The sequence below is a fragment of the Phycodurus eques genome, chromosome 1, assembly GCF_024500275.1.
Source record: "Phycodurus eques isolate BA_2022a chromosome 1, UOR_Pequ_1.1, whole genome shotgun sequence".
NCBI lineage: Eukaryota > Metazoa > Chordata > Actinopteri > Syngnathiformes > Syngnathidae > Phycodurus > Phycodurus eques.
The window spans coordinates 49,542,148-49,560,850 of record NC_084525.1 but is presented as its reverse complement, the minus strand read 5'-3'; the positions used below and the strand labels follow the sequence as shown (position 1 = coordinate 49,560,850).

The 18,703-nt window shown below is 41.9% G+C and overlaps 1 protein-coding gene and 1 non-coding gene across 3 annotated transcripts; one reads left to right on the top strand and one right to left on the bottom strand.

The window, feature by feature from the left end:
- Positions 1–1,985: 1,985 nt before the first annotated feature.
- LOC133413380 (tumor protein p53-inducible nuclear protein 2) lies at positions 1,986–9,193 on the bottom strand. Of its 2 annotated transcripts, none has more exons than XM_061697698.1 (4): positions 8,916–9,193; positions 6,417–6,760; positions 5,253–5,811; positions 1,986–5,176 (listed from the first exon to the last, which is right to left on the bottom strand). In XM_061697698.1, exons 2-4 carry the CDS (start codon positions 6,538–6,540, stop codon positions 4,924–4,926), a joined length of 936 nt encoding a protein of 311 aa, XP_061553682.1. In that variant the 5' UTR covers positions 6,541–6,760; positions 8,916–9,193; the 3' UTR covers positions 1,986–4,923. The 2 variants fall into 2 exon arrangements, with proteins under 2 accessions (XP_061553682.1, XP_061553690.1); XM_061697706.1 differs by having other exon boundaries at positions 5,253–5,409; positions 8,916–9,190.
- An 8,444-nt stretch (positions 9,194–17,637) lies between these two features.
- Positions 17,638–17,709, top strand: trnaa-ugc (transfer RNA alanine (anticodon UGC)). The gene has a single exon. It is a non-coding gene; the product is annotated as a tRNA-Ala (tRNA).
- Positions 17,710–18,703: the final 994 nt, after the last annotated feature.

The window sequence follows — 18,703 nt, the reverse complement described above, 5'->3', positions numbered from 1 at the left end:
GGCGAGGGTTGAGATGGGCACTTGTTCACAAAGAAGTGTTAACAAGTGCGTGAGAAAATAGTCAGTTTAAGGACAATGATCCTCAACGTACAATTGCAAGGAATTTAGGGATTTCGTCATCTACGCTCCATATCATCATCAAAAGGTTCGGAGAATCTGGAGAAATCACTGCATTTAAGCGGCAAGGCCGAAAACCAACATTGAATGCCCGTGACCTTCCATCCCTCAAGCGGCACTGCATCAAGAACTGACATCAACGTGTAAAGGATAGCACCACATGGGCTCAGGAACACTTCAGTAAACAAATGTCAGTAAATAAAGTTTGGCACTGCATCCGTAAGTGCAACTTGAAACTCTCCTATGCAAAGCAAAAGCCATTTACCAACAACACCCAGAAACACCGCTGGCTTCTCTGGGCCCGAGCTCATCTAAAATGGACTGACGCAAAGTGGGAAAGTGTTCTGTGGTCCGACAAGTCCACATTTCTAATTGTATTTGGAAATTGTGGACGTCGTGTCCTCCGGGCCAAAGAAGAAAAGAACCATCCGGACTGTTATGGACGCAAAGTTCAAAAGCCAGCATGATGGTATGGGGCTGTGTTAATGTCAATGGCATGGGTAACTTACACATCTGTGAAGGCAACATTAATGCTGGAAGGTCCATACAGGTTTTGGAGAACCATATGCTGCCATCTTTTTCATGGGCCCTGCTTATTTCAGCAAGACAATGCCAAACCACATTCTGCTCGTGTTACAACAGCGTGGCTTCGTTGTAAAATAGTGCGGGTACTAGACTGGCCTGCCTGCAGTCCAGACCTGTCTCCCATTGAAAGTGTAAAATACGACCCCGGACTGTTGAACAGCTGAAGCTGTACATCAAGCAAGAATGGGAAAGAATTCCACCTACAAAGCTTCAACAATTAGTGTCCTCAGTTCCCAAATGTTTATCGAATGTTGTTAATTGAAAAGGTGATGTAACACAGTGGTAAACATGACCCTGTCCCAGCTTTTCTGGAACGAGTTGCAGCCATAAAATTCCAAGTTAATGATTACTTGCTAAAAACAATAAAGTTGATCAGTTTGACCATTTAAATATCTTGTCTTTGTTGTGGATTAAATTAAATACAGGTCGAACATGATTTGCAAATCATTGTATTCTGTTTTTATTTATGTTTAACACAATGTCCCAACGGCGGACGACTGGTTAGAGCGTCTGCCTCACAGTTATGGGGACCGGGGTTCAATTCCCGGGCCCGCCTGTGTGGAGCTTGCATGTTCTCCCCGTGCCTGTGTGGGTTTTCTCCGGGTGCTCCGGTTTCCTCCCACATCCCAAAAACATGCATGGTAGGTTAATTGAAGACTCTAAATTGCCCGTAGGTGTGAATGTGAGTGCGAATGGTTGTTTGTTTATGTGTGCCCTGCGATTGGCTGGCGACCAGTTCAGTGTGTACCCCACCTCCTGGCCCATGATAGCTGGGATAGGCTCCAGCACTCCCGCGACCCTTGTGAGGATAAGCGGCTCAGAAAATGGATGGATGGATGGATGGATGGACAACGTCCCAACTTCACTGGAATTGGGGTTGTACTTACACATAACTACATGTATCAGCATAAAGCCTCCGGTGGCTGGAACACATCCCACTGGGTTTTTGTGGGCTTTCCACACCACCACCACCACCACCACCACGAGGCACTCTAAAGCGGCCACGCAAGCTCGCCACATGCTGGCTGTCAAGTCGGACTCCCCCGCCCCTCACTCTGCTTTGCTCGTAACAAGGGCACTCTAACGCGACCATGCCAGCAGACTATCCAAAGATGTACATGGGATCATGGTTGTGCACACATGCATTTCTAGTCTATGTCAATATTGACCTTGCAGTGTAAATAGGTGACACTCATAAAGGTGGTTTATTTTCTTCCACCCTTCCTATTGCACTCTTCAATCTGACTCCCTCTCATGTAAAAAATGACACATAGATTCAGGCATTAACCTGAGCATTTATTGTCTTGTTTTGAGAGTGGGTTGGTGGGTGGGTACCTGTGTTTTCTGATTGGATGCTGGAATACCCATCAGTTCGTTTTGCATAGGTTTCGCCTGTCTGTGGACAACTGTCCACATTCGGGATGGAAAACAAATCACAAAAACCATGCAGGAAAAGTGAAAGGCACAATCACCACAGATATCAGATACACCACATTTTATGTGTCTAAATATTTCATTTCATGGGGAGGTGAGTACAACTTGAGATGTAACATGAGCCAAACCCCATGTGTTGGTAAGCTGCCATCATTTCAGGGCACAACATAAACATCAGAAGCTCCCCAGACATTCAATGTTTTTCATTTAAACAACCCAGCGCTAATTACTAGACCAGGAAAATACAAGCATATTGTGTTATGATAAGATACATCATTTGATTTCTTTCAATATAAACTGTCTCCTGCCTCATCATTCACCTGTCCACTTGCTTTCATCTTAAGTGTTCAACACATAGTACGACCACTATGTCACCACACAGTTGTAAATCTTTTACTCTGAACGCACACTTTCCAATGCTGCACACAACACACTGAGAGTAGTACATTTCCTTCTTATATGACACAGGTGAGGAGAAAAATCTAAATAAACAGGACAGTTTTGCAGCTTGATCTTTGCATTTTGCATGCATACACATACACCCACCCACAATCAACAATTCAGTTGTGCGCGTCATTTCATGTCTACCCTGCACAACACAAATATAGAAAACAGAGGGGGGGGGGGGGGGATAACATCATAAATTAATAGATATTTTAATAAAACATTGACTTTCATGATTACTTAGAGAAGCAAAACAATTTTGGTTTGTAAATCAAAAGAAAGAAAAATCAATTACATGGATGGATGGTTTAAAAACACTCTCATTCATCATTCCATTGTGAAAGCATCACCAGTTCGCCACAATTTCTTTTCAACACAGCAGTATAGACTGTATTACAACCATGTCAATGTCCTCACGAGAGTCCGAGTGGACGGACGCCCTGGGAGGCAGTGTAAGCCTATGCCACATCGACTCTTGAGCCTGGTGTGATTTTTCATTGTGCTCCTCACTAAGATGTGACTCAAAATGGGGCAAAATGCCATCTTGGCAAATTGAGAAGGAGCACCGAAACGAGGCAGAGAGAGGATTCACCGCAGTCCCGCTGAACTCATAAGTGTGGACTCGGGTCTTGAGAGGGTTTGACATCTAACAGAGTACTATAAGTTTGTTTTGAGAATATTTACAGGAATAATACAGGAGTATCATAATGAATGTTTTGGAGCAAAAAATAAGGGAAAGGGTCACAAAATAAAACACACAAGCCCACAGCACACTGCTAAAACTTTCGACTCACAAAAATGTAAGACAGTGCAAACGTACATCCATGTCTCCAATAATATACAAACATTAGTTTACACTTCAGCACCATTGTTTACTATTGTTGTTTAATACATATCATGAAGCTGAACCTCTAATTGGACAATGTTAAGAGTTTGGTGTGCATACAGGAACAAACAGCGGATGTTGATGTTCAAAAGATGTGATGGAACTTCTAGTTGAGTTTTAAGAAAACTCAACTAGAAGTTCCAACTGCTTCAGAGTTGTTGTTGTTTTTTGTTTTTTTTTTTTTTTAAAGAAAAGGGCTGATGTATAAAACCATCATTCTTCCTTTTTTTTTTTTTTTTTGTTTCGTAAATGGGGAGAATCACAGCACACACTCTGGCTGGTGTGCGCTGGGCACATTGCTTCCGCTGGCAGATCGCACAATTTAATGCTCATTATCATGCGGTGTGCAATTTGCAACCAGCAACTTTGAATGGATTGACCTTCTCTTTATGAACAGATTTGATATTGGTGGAACTGTGCAGAGACTATAAAATCAACAAAACAAAATAAAGAGCTATACCATCAATACCGCTCGATACACTTACTTTATCCTATCCTATCATGTGACCCAAACACAAGGCCTGTTTCTAATTATTTCGCTTGCATTCATGAACCTCTACATGTTTTCATATTACAAAACATAACTTACCATTATCGTACATATAAGATGAAATGTTGAATGCTTTTTAATGACTGATGTTAGAAAACACAGCCTGCATTTGTGGGTCACTTAACAGTTTCCGTCACGCTATTCTTCTTAATCACAGTCATTGCTACGAAGATCGTTTCATTTACTCTTTAGTCTGTTTTGCTCTCATCCTCACACCATCATCTACTTGCTCTCATCCTTAAAGTGAAATGTGAGGAATCACACAATGTTGAGTTCCTATGATAAAATTGTTTGCCCCGATGCAAATAAATGCAATTGGTTACTGTGCTTTTCATCATCATGATCATCATCGTCAACACACACGGTATTTCCATCCCATTTTTTTAGTTTCATGTGGACGTATTAACGTAACATAAAGCTGTGAGGAAATGATGAGCTGCTTTCTCTGTAAATAAAGTTAAGCCATGTCGCAGCTCCACAAAGTTCCCACAATTTTCTTTTCTGTTCAGTCAGAGAAGATCGCTTATTAATGTAAAATGACTGTCATGAAGTTCACCAATGTATTGTAATTGATGTCAGGGTTGTCATTTGGTTATGGTTCAACCAAACACACCTTGGGAAAGAGTCCAAGATATTTTACTAAAGAAGAGAAAATGAATAGCAATTTTTTTGTTTTGTTTTTGTTGTTGTTTGGGCACCGCAGAAAAGTATAGTTAAGTTCTATTCAGATTTACTCTGAGGGCTTAATAGCAGAATAGGGAAAATCCAATTTGTCTTTACTAAAAATTCAATGAAACAGAATGTGCCGAAAATAACCCAGATGCTTAAATGCACTGAATGCGTGTTAAGCTGACTATGCTCTTGTAATGCCCTCAAGAGTAAACAATGCCCCCCATTTTCTTGGGGTCTAGTGGCAGAAGTTACGCTTGCTTGGCTGGTGCAGGAAGGTGTTTCGAGCGTGACTTGCGTGGCGAGGAATCTGCTCCCTGGTGCGATTTTGGCGTTGGATGCGGTTGCGGCTCAGTTGGCGCCTCTCGATGCGAGCTTTGCTACGCTGGACTCTGGCCACTTGGGCAACCTTAGGCTGGACATGAGGTCCAAAACTCACCCTGAATGGCCCAGGGGTGTGAGTGGCCGGAGCAGCAGCTGGCTCAGCCACTCTGCAAAACAGTGTTTTTTGAGATGGTGCTGGGGGGGGGGGGGGGGGGAGATAAAAAAATGTTTTGTGTTTCTCACCTCACGCTGCTCGTCATGCTCACAATGCTTTCCTCGCCCACCACGGAGAGGTTGCTGTTGGAGACCATGGACAGGTTGCTTGGCGAGACATACACAGACATGCTGGGGTGCTCAATGAGCAGATCCTCCATCGGGCTGGCCTCTGCCGTGGCTCCTTCTGCAGTGAAACAGGGGGGAGGGGTGACAAACCAGCTCTCATCCATGCAGCCTCTCTCTGAGCCTGCCCTACTGCTATCCCCGCTGCCCCCACACTCGCTCCCAGCAGGGGAGGTCGACTGGGTGGAGGAGGCTGCGGACAGTCTGGCCCGTCTCGACAATGTAGTGACACCCGTGTTTGATGGGTTTGGACTAGCCACGGGGTCCGGCAATAATACTGCCCCTTGCGTGCGGCCGCTACGTGTCCTCCGTCGCTTGTTTGGTGGGCGGGGAATAGAAGTTTGGCATTGGGTCCGTGTATGAGTGTCTTCAAGGTTTGATTGGTTACTGTCTGGAAATGGATGTGCAATTAGAAGTTGGGCCTGTGTCTCATCGTCAGCCTGCATCATGCAGCCAGATTCATCTAAGCGCATGGCACACATGAGATCAGGGATTGGGATGCCAATATGGTGGAGGTGGCAGGTTTTGATGCAAATATGGTACATTTTCAAAATGCCATGCAGGTAGAAGGGATCATTTTGTGGCCACCACATACGCACGCGCACGCATACCAGTGTGGGAAATGTAAGGGTGTGTACAAAAATCGGAGGGGAGGGGGAGAAGAAGGGGCAAGGAGACACAAAACATAAAAGAGTCACATCATTAGTTGTGTTGACCCTCTTGGGTTTTGACTGTTTCTCCTATTTTTCTGTCTTTGATTGACTTTTTTTCTTTTTAAACAATCCACTTTGTTGTGATTGAGATCATAAACGAGGAGGAGTGAGTTGTATGTTCAAAATGAATTGCGTCTTTCCATTGTCTGGCAGAAAACAGCTCAGGTTAGGTCAGCCTGTACCTGATCAATTCCTGACTCCACCTCATCATGCCCTTCATTTCACTTCATAGCATTATTATTAGTTCATCGCAAGTGGGGACAGCACTTGCACTCACTCTTTAAACTTGATTTCAATATGTATTTTATTTAACTCTCCGAGCTATTAGTCAGTCAGACTCCCGATTGAGACTCACCAGACAGGTTGACAAGCATCCATCCTTCTTCGTCGGCCTCTGTCACGCAGGGATTAGGTCCCTTCAGCTCAGATGCCACTTCTTCTACTTGCCCAAACAGCAAGTTGCTCAGACGTTGAAACATGACGGCTTGGCCTTAAATTTTTTTAAATTGATTAACAAAAAAAAGGGAAAGAAGCTGTAGCTGCCTTTGAATGGTATTAGTTTTTAAGGTAGGACTTGTAGCTGTATGTTATTATTGTTTGCTTTCAATCTGAGCCCTTTGCGGTTATCTTGGTTTGGACAAGGGGAGGGTGGGCTTCAGTCGTGCAAATGTAAGGTTTCACTTGGTTTGAAGCAAAGGCCTAAAAGAGAGCAGAGAGGTAGGTAGGTATTAGATAATTGCTTAAAAAGTCTTCACTGGCAATACATATTTTCTCCAAATAATCTAAATTTGTGACCTCCTCCGAACAAAAAGAAACATGTAAAATGATACGTTCCTGTGCAGAGCTTTTTCCAATATTTAGCATCTCTCATTTACACTAGCAGTCAAACGTTTGGACAAGGTTCCTCATTTAAGAGCATGAGAGAGTGTGTCCAAACTTTTGACAAAATTATGCAACCCATTTCAGTAGTTCAATACCATTGCAATCTATGACATATACAGTAAATTGTTAAATTATTGCCTCCTTGTGTCACTCCAGAGCAATATAATCTGTAGAAAGGAAGCTTCGATTCAGCTCTTGTACTGGATCTCGTTACGTTTGGAGGTTTTGAAATGTGACAATAAATGTATGCGGGTGTTAGGAACAGAAAAAGAGGAGGTGGTGAAATTGGTCAACACCTAGAAAGCACAAGATTTACAGAACATTAAATGGAAAATACTGCAGAAGGGATGAGGCCTGGCCTAAATTGTAACAATGATGTAATAACATTCAACTGAAGTTGAATAAGTCTGCTGACAAGGGTGCAAATTCATGAGGTATGACGCACTGTCCTTATTTGGAGAACATAATGCTGAAAATTAACTACAGAGGACACCTAATCACACAGAACAGAGAGCTTAGGATGACGTGTACTTTGTGGTTTTCATTATTTCTGCAACAATAACAATCATATCTACTCATTGAATGAGGTGTTTGTATTATAGTATTCATTGCACTAGCTTTGATATTCGTGCTGTTTGTGAAGCGAGTTGAGTTCCCTGCTGCCACCATACAGCGTGTGCGTCTCAAATGTTTGCTCGCAAGACAAAGCAAAGACTTGGGCAAAAGACGGCTTGTATCTCAAATAACTTGGACGTCGGGTCCACTCATAAATCAAGGTACCTCTGTATTTTAGGATAAAATAAATGTTATTAATATTATTAATCATTATTGTTTTAGATATTTAGTTTAACTTTTTTTTTTAACCTCATCTCTGACCTGGCTCAGCTGTCTGGTTTACAAAAAAAAAATCGACTGTGCCCCTTGAGCACAAACGTTTGCCCACCCCTATACTTGTTCTACAAGGTGTTCAGAAAGTCACTGTGCACTTACAGTTGCATCTAAATAACTGAATTCTCTCAGAGAATTAATTGTATTTCAGCATTGCAATTCCAAAATGAAACTCTTTTCAGGTCAATTCCAACCAAATTTCCATATTAAAATCTTTTTGACTGTTTCTTTTGGAACATTGTGATTTCATCGAGATGTGGGAAAATGTGTGTTTTTGTTAACTGTAAGCTAAAATCCTCAAAAAGGATAAAATCTTAAAATCTATGAGGGGTTTTTTTAATTAAACTGGAGAAACACGACGTTTTCTAATTCTAATTTATTGAGACGCACCGGTAAAATTGATGACTGACGTGATTAAAAATACAATTCCACAGTGACTATCCCCACAGAACGTTTATCATGATGTCAAGTAGAGCGTTTGCCTGTAGGGGGCGGGGCCCAGTGTGTGGGCGTGGTCTAGGAATGAAAACAAGACACCGTGACGTCACATCTCGGGCACCCAGCCGCAGAACAGTGACGCCACAAGAAAGACTTGAATTTTAAATATTCTGAACGCCACGACGATGTTCCGCGAAAACGTCGTAAAATGAGTCAAACTCGACGGCAGAAGAGCCGGCGGCTGACTTTGTGTGGGTTATGGTATCCGGGCTACAGACTAATTATCCGTGTAAGCTCCTCCAGCTGAAGGGTCAAAGCAATGACAGCGGCGCCCACAACAAGACGTCGATCGGGAAAATAGAAACGACGATGTTTAGCGGCAACCTGAGGCCCCCGAGCTCTCGGAAAAACATCAACATCCGCCATCGGCTCCACTGCGAGCATTTGGTGCAGTTTTGCACAATGAAGATTGGTGTCATTTTCCGAGCGAAAGGGCGTCGCGAAACACTTTGAAACACAAGTAGTCTGTGACGATGCGCGACGGGATTATTTCATTTTGCGGCATCTAACATGGTTACTGTCGCCAGATGGAGGCAGAGAATGGGATCGGGGGGAACAACAACAACAACAACGGAATCCTGCTTACCTGCCTTTGCAATATTCAAGTTGTAAACGAGATCACACACAGTAGGAACGACAATTCTTAAAGCATAGCTTTAAATAGCCTTTAAGAGAGGTAGTTAAAACACCATCGTATCAAAAATAAAAGGCTTTCTTCTCAGAAGAAGGGCTTTGGTGTAAAAATATTACACCGATGTTTCAGATCATTCAGATCATTTAGAGCCTCTCCGATCGTTTGGCCTCCTGTTTATTGCTGCGTCCAGCTGATCCTCAGATCAGTATGTAGAACGTACAAAACAGCTGATTGTGAGGTCGCAATACCCAGAGACACGCCTTTTCCCCGCCCACAAGCGCCAGCGGGCCAATCAGAATCGTACACAAGCCACAAACTGGGCTGGGTGGGGGGCGGGGCCACGGAGACGTCAACGTGCACCACAAAGAGAAAGGAGCACTTTGACTGACTGACTGATCCCTGATCAGCAGCAGCTCTCCCCGCGGCCACTGTTCACAATATAAAGCTGGGGGATGGTAAACTGACTCTGAGTCTGGACGTACACGCCAGCTACGACGAGGGCCTGCGAGGGACACAATTCAGGTACTGACCTCGAACTACAGCAAACTGATTTTAAAAGATAAAATACAATTTCCAGAAATTCTCTCAAACACACTACTGTTTTTAAAAAAAATATATTATTTTTAGAAACGCTCCTATATACACTGCAGCTAGTGTTGCGAAATATGTACCAGTTTAAAGCTAGAAGATGTAACTATTTCTTTGTTTAAAAACAAGTAATGTTCACCCAAGCAATTACAGAGGAGATGACACAATGCTGATTAAGCCTATCAGCTCCTCTAGCTCAGTATTTGATCTTTTATATTTAGTGACTACCATAGTCATTCCTGCGCTGGTCCACTTGATGGCGCACCGGAAATGACGTAGCAGAAATGATGTACGGAAATTACGCACTTTACCAAGTAGTCGGTGGAGCGCTTCCCCTTGTCTCCCGTTTGTAAAAAGCTATCAAACATCATTTTGCATTTTTGGAGCACAAAATAATCATACAATAATTACAGCGTAAACAAACAAAAACAATTGCTGCTAACAAACTCAACATGTCTTTCCGATGGTGTCTTTTTGTCTGGTTTTGATTTTTGTCATTTCAATGTCATTTCTGGGGCGCCCCAAGGTTGTGTCCTCTCTCCGCTGCTCTTCTCTCTCTACACGAACGACTGCACCTCAGCGCACCCGACTGTCAAACTCCTGAAGTTTGCAGATGACACCACTGTCATCGGCCTCATCAAGGACGGTGACGAGTCTGCATATCGACAGGAAGCGGAGCGGCTGTAGCTGCGGTGCGGCCGACACAACCTGGAGCTGAACACGCTCAAGACTGTGGAGATGATCGTGGACTTCAGGAGGCATCCTTCGCCACAGCTGGCCCTCACGTTGTCCAGCTGCCTTGTGTCAACCGTCGAGACCTTCAAGTTCCTGGGAATTACAATCTCTCAGGACCTGAAGTGGGCGACCAACATCAACTCCGTCCTCAAAAAGGCCCAGCAGAGGATGTACTTCCTGCGGCTTCTGAGAAAGCACGGCCTGCCACCGGAGCTGCTGAGGCAGTTCTACACAGCGGTCATCGAATCAGTCCTGTGTTCTTCCATCACAGTCTGGTTCGGTGCTGCTACAAAAAAGGACAAACTCCGACTGCAACGGACAATCAGAACTGCTGAAAGGATTGTCGGTACCCCCCTACCGACCCTTGAGGACTTGCACGCTGCCAGAACTAAGACAAGAGCATGCAAAATCCACTTGGACCATCCAGATTCTGGTCACCACCCCTTCCAGCTCCTTTACTCAGGTAGGCGCTAATCGAGCAATGCAAACTAAAACTAGCAGACATTCCAACAGCTTCTTACCTCTTGCGATCAACTTCTTAAACACCTAACCTACAATTCCATTACAACATGCTGGCAATTTTTTGACTTGAGTTCGGGCCAATTAAGTATTACTCGTGCACTCACTGTAGTTGTCTCGCCATGCTGCACTATTTGCATATACTGGCCACTCATGCCAGAGTAGCATCTGCTCCATTTGCACACTGATTCCTGTAACATTTGCCCAACCAACATTGTCCCAGATGATCGCACTACTCGTCACTTTAAACCGCATACACTCCTTGAAGTCTCAGCGCCCTTTGCACAATGGTCATTGCACCGGACTATTGCAATGTTAGTCATTCGAACTGCTCTAAGTGCTAGAGGACTCTGCATCTTTTTGCACAATTGTCAAAAAAATAAAATCAAAATGTACCGGCATTACCAGATAACTAGCAACCCTTTGCTGCTCAGTGACTGTTCTTTTTGTCAATGTCTTTCTGTCTGTTGTCGTACGAGAGCGGCTCCAACTACCGGAGACAAATTCCTTGTGTGTTTTTGGACATACTTGGCAAATAAAGATGATTCTGATATGTTCAATAAAGACTGAAAAAAATATTTCTTTCCGAGGACCCCTTAGTTGCCCAACAAGGTGCCTGACGTAAAATAAATGAAGCAGCAATAATATGGAATTTAAAACAATTGCCTATTCCGAAGAATCCCCATCTCGCCTTCAAAACAGAATAAAACTGTTGCAGAATGTTGTAGAATCATCACATACAAGGGGCTGCCTATGTCAAAGTGTTGGTTCTGTTGTTGTAATACTGAATTCCAACATAGGGGGCGACATAACTTGGGTATTATAGCTTGAAAGAACCAGTAAACTGACCCCAAAAATGTATTGTAAATTTGACACACCACAGAGAAGAGTGTTGTTAACAAGTCTGTCAAATTTGAATGAATAAAAAAAAAAATCCGCAAGTATATAAAATAAGTAGACTTTACATCGATTTTATCGGCCTTATCGGTATCAGCCGATAATTAGCATTTTATGCTGATCGGCTTCAATGTCAGAATTCGCCGATTGATCGGCTCCGCAAAAGACATTTACTCCATGTTGCCATCGTGCACAGTATATTTGAATCCAAAAGCTAGTTTATTTTTAGCCTTGTCGCGTGTCTTTTGGCGTAGTCCTGTAAATATCTGAGGGCCAATAAAGTTATTTAAAAAACAAACAACAACAAAAAACATGTCGGCGGTGTGGAACAGACAGCACGTCGGAGACAGGCAACACGTAATTCCCCGGATCAGACGACAAGACAAATTTGCTCTTTCACGATTGCACCCTGTCAGACTACTGCAATAAAATCTTGTATTCCGATACCACCGCATCCCATGTTTTACGATCATTGGGCTTTAGCTTGTCAACTCAAATGCGACCGTATACACTCGTTACCGTGGCAACGACAACAAGAGTGGATCGCGGCGACTATATTGTGAGGACAAAATGGGGGGAAAACGTGCGTTGGTGGTCACCGGTGCGCAGGACAGGGGAGGACGTTCGTTAAAGGCTTGCTTGAGGTATGTTCATGTACTTTTAATACGATACGGCTCGCAAGCAGGCAACAAAAACGTTATGTAGCCTAGCAAGCGAGTGGTAGTGCGAACGGTTGGACGTAAACATGCCGCCGTCATGCTCTAAGGTTTCAGGGTGGGTGAAGTCATTTAATTAAAAATAAAGTAATTTAATTACAGTAACTTAGCACCCATTATTTCTGTCATGTTGTAATGTTGGTTTGACCTGACTGATTAGAATACATGACCTGACTAGCGCAGTGATTTCCAAAATTTATGGAGCCAAGGAACATATTTTACAATTGAAAAATGTCACGTCACACCAACGAACAAAAATGTCACAAAAAAGTGGATATATTAATTACTTTATTTACTTCCTGCCATCTAATTGAAGACCATTCATTTGTTCTGTCTGTCATTATGCCTCACTGGCATAAATCGAGGAACAAAGATACATTATTTATTGTAACTATAATTTTTGGAGCAATTAAGAACACAAGTATATACAGTAAATGAAAGGGTCATTTAAATATACACATTCCTCCATCTTGTGATCGGTTATCAGTTTTTTAAACTTGCTGATTGGTGATCGGCCCCAAAAATCCTGATCGTGTAAAGCCTAAAAATAAGGTTCCAAAATCAAAAGGCGAGGCGGTGACATTGGATGAGCCGACGCCGTACTGGCGAGCTCGTTTGCTCTGAAGTGTGAGGTCCCGTGGGGACTGGCGCGCGGCGGCGAAGCCATCCGGTTCGTCGCTGCCTCGCTACGTGCCACGCGTGGGTGCATACGGCGGACACAATGTAGCCCAAATAACACAGCACTTCAGAAAAGATGTACAGTATTTTTTTCGCGTTGCAGAGATAGCTTGATGGCCAACAACAGTGGTAGAAATGACCTATGTTATTATCAATCTGGCAATAGCACATAATAGCCACTGCTTGGAATAAGGGCACTGTGTACTTACAGTATATAGTCAGGGGTGGGACGACTCATGCCAGAGGCCTGCTTGCGTCATCTAGCCTTTTTTTAGCCCCGCCCCAAAAAAATCCGGTCAACTGAGAAGGTGAAAAAGAGTTTAAGGTAATATCTCAGCAATTCAGTACTAAATTCTTCTCAGTCTTTGCACGTTTTCAGCACTTATCTTCAAACATATTTAATGTATTTAGGGGGGGAGAAAACATGACAATTTGTTTAATGGGTCTTTAAATCCTAGTATTTACTTGCTACTAAAAGTCAACATTTAAATAACAGATCTCACGCTTATCTGATGATATATGTTTAAACCCACCGTTTGTGTTGCAGTGGTGACTATACTTATGAACTCAAACACCCGCCATCTATGCATCATACTTGTATTTCTAAAGCTTTGAAGCCGATACAGAACACCAATCATAAAAAAAAATAATAATAAAAAATTAGCTGACACTGTACTATTGTATAATATTTTTTATTTTATTTTTTGTGTGTGCAAAGTCAAGACTGCATTGGACTTAATGGTCAAATATAAACACTTGACGCATAGGCAAAGCATGGTGTGAGGATCTGTGAGAATGCGAGTAATTACACCTGGCCGCATCATGAGCGGAAGTCTCAAAATGGAAACAAATGAACCACACCCAGCATGGTTGTGTCTACAAGCGCCCGACTTCCATTCCGACTCTGAACTAAGATTCTTTTTGTCTGCTAGTTGTTGTTATGCTTTTATCTGTCTGCTGAGAGACGGTAGCAAAAGGGTGCTGTACTGTTTGAGCTTCGTTAAAGCAAGATGATAAGGTTTCGGCGTATACGGTTACCAGGTGCTAGGCAACTCACGCAGACACTCAAACACGCGCATTCACCTCACAGAGATTATTACGTGAGTGACGTGTTTTACAAGAAGAGTTTGTGCATGCGCTCAATTTTAATTTTGAGTTTGTTCTCAAACTCATCACAAAGCCTAGCTGTGGTGGAGTTACCCTAACAAATAATTGCAAAACCTTCTTTTAATCCGTGTAAAATACAAGTTTGGTTTACGGCTTCTTTTTTGAAAGTCTCCACAACACAAAGCCAGAGCTTTGACAGGATTCTCACAGTTTCCCCAAGCCGGCTGAAGGAATAGGTGAAAGTTCAGAGCCGGCCTTGCTCCCCGCACGCAATTTGATGTTCACAAATGTGACACGCCACTCTACCGGCATGCCTGTCCCTGCCCCAGCCGACACAGCTAATTGCTTAAAAAACAAAAGCACTGCTTGTGAGTGCTTGAAGGTTGAAGTGTTGCCAATAAAAGGTTCACTCAGACTTCCAGACTTGTTGCATGTTAACACTTGGTCCTTTCTTGTTTGGCACTTTTTAATTGCTCTTTTAATTGCCCTTCCTGAAGCGTAAACATCTAAACATATTGTTATGGCTGTTGTGTCTGATGAGGAGAAGTGTTTGTGGTAGTGTATTTTTAATAGAGACTATTTGGAAACATGCCAATTAAAAAAAAAGAAAAAAAAAAGCACTGCCCCTCTTTGACCATGTTATGTAACAAAAGGCACCATGAATGGAACAGCACTGTACGTCCCTTTGACCATGGTGACCTTGTCGTGTGTTTTGATTCCACCATCTTCTGCAGCTTTTATTTTTAGTGCCTCTCCTTTCCACCCTGGCCTCTCTGTTGTGGCGTACGATGAGCGTGTGTCAAGTGTGGTGAGCTAGATGCGCCCTGAAGTGCCCGAACCCGTGTCGAGGGGCTGCATGTGACACAATTTTGGATGCCAAGAGGCAAACGATTTGAATTCTGACACAACATATAGTGGATATCAAAAGTCTACACACCCCTGTTCAAATGGCAGGTTCATTTCAAAACGTTTTCAACCGTTAATATGACCTGTAGTCTGTACAACTCCAAAGGAGAAATAAAAAAACAAACAAAAAAATTATAGTTGCACAAGTGTGCACACCCTCTTATAAGTGGGATGTGGCTGTGTTCCCAATGGAACAATCACATTAAAACTCATTTTTAAACGGGAGTCGGGACACAACTGCTGCCACCATTTAAAGTGCCTCTTTTTATACCCCAAATATATTTCAGCTGTTCTAATAGCTTTTTTTACTAGCACTTTTTGGTTGCTTGCTATCAGAAGTCTGAAGGTTTTGTGCTAACACTGCCTGCTATTTCAAACTGTTCCTAATTCCTTCCACTTTGACTAAGGTCCCAGTTCCAACTAAAAAAAGTAAAACACCACCATGTTTCACTGTAGTTCTTTTGGTGATGAGCAGTGTTCTGCTTGTGACAAACATACCTTTTGGAATGATGGCCAAAAATTCAATCTCGGTCATCAGACCTTAACACAATTTCTCACATGTTTTGGAGAGATTTTGTTACAGTTCCAGTGAAACCAAGCTTGGACTTTGTTGCCAAAATTACAAAAAGGTACATACAGTGTGGAAACAACACTGCTCGTCAACAAAAGAACACCGTAGCTACAGTTCTTCAGATGGACCTGAAGATAGAAGGAATTGTGAACAGTTCAAGATGTCAGTCAGCGTTATCAGACTTCTGCTAGAAAGAAAAATAAATGTCAGGAAATGCCTACTAAAACATCTGAACCACACCCACATCCCAGTTTTAAGTGGGTGTGCACACCTATGCAACCACATTACTTCAGTTGTTTATTTCTACTATCCCTGTCGAAAAAGATTCAAATGTTTAACTTTAGTTATACATGTTAAAGATCACGTTAATGATGGAAAACGATTGGAAAATGATTTATATTCATCTCATATTTTTATATCACAAAAAAAAAAAGAAAGAGATTTCAACAGTGGCGTGTTGACTTTTTAGATCAACTGTATAGAAGGCCACATCGTCTGAGTATGTACCAGTTACATGAGTGAACGTTCAGCATACGCTTAATGAAATAGGACACGCAAAAGGGGAACATTTAGAAGCTTGATTCTTTTTTTTTTTTTTCACCCGCATTTTGCGTTAAAGTGATGTCCATGATGTCCAACAGACGCGCTGCACTGCACTGCTCTGGGCATCATGTTACATACAGTTTCTTCTTTAAAGGTTATCCTCAACTGCACTCCGTGGTCCTAAGATAACCCCTAAATACACATAACACTTAGCCAGACTCCATATGATAGCTTCCTGTCCTCTTTACACATTACACAACAAAGCTGGCATAAGGTAAGTACAACCCTTCCCCCCTCCACAACACTCCCCTACTCATATTCTGGGAGATTCCCTCGCAGTTCATTTGGCAGACTGAAGGGAAGCAAAAGGAACGTGTCAGCTTTTCCCACCTTCTCTCCTTTCCGTCTTCATACCCCCTCCCAGAGCTCTCCCAGAGCCCCCATGCATCCCTTCGGTCTGTCCCTACAAGGCTAGAGCGGACAGGGTCCGGAGGTGTCCTTGGCAAGGGGGAGCTGATAAACACTGCAAAAGTGAGGACAGGCTGTGCAGAGGGGGAACGCAGCCTCTAATTCATAGTCCCCAGGAGGATACCATAAAACTTGACAAGGGAGCTATTTTCAGTTTCCCAAAGGATGAGGTCCTTTTGGATTATGAGAACGCATCGGGTCTCGATCTGGAAAATATTCTGCTTTTGTTTGTCATTCAAACCAGTGGCGGCTGGTCACTACTGATAGTATAATGCTACTATTTAGAAAAGATCTTAGGTTGAGCGGCATAAATGGTCTATAGAGGTATTGAATGGATGAAGTTGTTTCATTTATCACTATTGTCTGTTTTAGTGAACTAAGATTCGCTCTTGGACGCAGAAATATTTGCCCATTGACTCGTGTTAAATTTGACATGTGCAGGAGCTCCTAGGGGTGTCATGATCGACTATTTTTTAGAATCGATTCTCCTGTTGATCATTGATCAAATAATCGAATTATAATCTCCCCCACCATTACTAAAATATTAAAAAAGAAAGATTTTTTTTTTTTATTACTAACATGCATTTTATTCTCATTTATGAGGGAAGGACTTCAATCCTCAAACTGCATATGTTGGTAATGAGTGTTATAAATGTAGCGCACAGAATTTGAGACAGCAAAATGCTAAATGGTTAGCAATCGCGATTAGCATTAACGCTAACTTAAACAAAACCACAAAAAAAAAACACTACCTACCATTCAGCTCACTCGTTCTTAACATGTGTTAATTATGTACATTAAACGTGACAGTGTCTTAAAAATCACTTACAGGTGCTCCTTTGTCGTTTTGGCAAAGTTTATCAATGGGCCAACACTGTGTCCGTCTGCAATAAATACAGTACAGTAACCCAAACATGGGTTCCGGCTACTCAAATACAGTTCTGAAGGGGATGTAGCTCAGTGGTAGAGCGCATGCTTTGCATGTATGAGGCCCCGGGTTCAATCCCCGGCTTCTCCATGTTTTTTTTACATTTACAAATTATTTCACTGTTCGCACCAAGTAAAGCAAGTCCACACTGAAAAAAAAGTCTTTAGTCCGTGATTAAAATATGTAAAACTAACATATATAGTTTTTTTTTTAACTTTTGAGGAATAGAGGGGAGAGGTACATCAATTAACCACATTTTATTAATTGCAACCGAAAATGAAGCACCTTTTCCTCAGTGTAACAATATCCAGTAAAAAGGGTTGATAAGATCAATAATTAATTCATTAAAAAAAAGAAAAGAAAAGAAAAGAAAATGCTTTTCTAATACTTTGTAGTTATCACTAGTTTTGATTGACATGATCAGAGGGCTATTAATTTACAAAATGCAAAATGATTGTGGTTGTCAGGTGGTTCTTATTATTTTAATATTACCTATCTTAAACATTCATACATGAATGCGTCTTTAATAGAGCCAATCAAAACTAAACATTATCTTTGTAAAGAGATTTTGTGAAGACAATTTAGTTGTTGCAGTACGCTACTTATACAACACAAAAGGAAATATGGCCATCCAGTAAAGTTATCCATCCACAATAAAAGCTGAAGCTGAAACACAAAAGTAGTTCAGCAAAATCATATTAATAAAATATCTCTGGTTAAATGATAGATGTTATTATGTGTCATCTGCTCAGAGTTGGATTATTCACAATTTCCCCCCCTACAAATAAGAACATCCATCGTCACTGGCCCAAAAATACATTGCTATTATTATTATTATTATTATTATTTTAAATAAGCAAGTCCACACTAACGCAATTTCACTTTTTGGATGATGCTTATAAATAATCTCATAATGTCTTAACTTTCAAAGAGCTCACTTGTGAAATGGTGTTGAATTTGTTTCATATGTCAGAAAAACAGGTGTAAAAAAAAATTGTCAGAAAAACCGAAAAAATGGTCAGAAAAACAAAGCCCTCAAAAAAATTACTCAGAAAAAACTTTTATCCAGGTGAATGCAATACGC

Bases quoted from the DNA above. Each gene is read 5' to 3' on its own strand.
- LOC133413380 (XM_061697698.1), bottom strand. From the start codon at position 6,540: ATGTTTCAACGTCTGAGCAACTTGCTGTTTGGGCAAGTAGAAGAAGTG. The intron at 5,812-6,416 runs GTGAGTCTCAAT...CCATGCGCTTAG, and splicing joins GATGCTTGTCAACCTGTCTG to ATGAATCTGGCTGCATGATG. The intron at 5,177-5,252 runs GTGAGAAACACA...ACTGTTTTGCAG, and splicing joins AGCATGACGAGCAGCGTGAG to AGTGGCTGAGCCAGCTGCTG.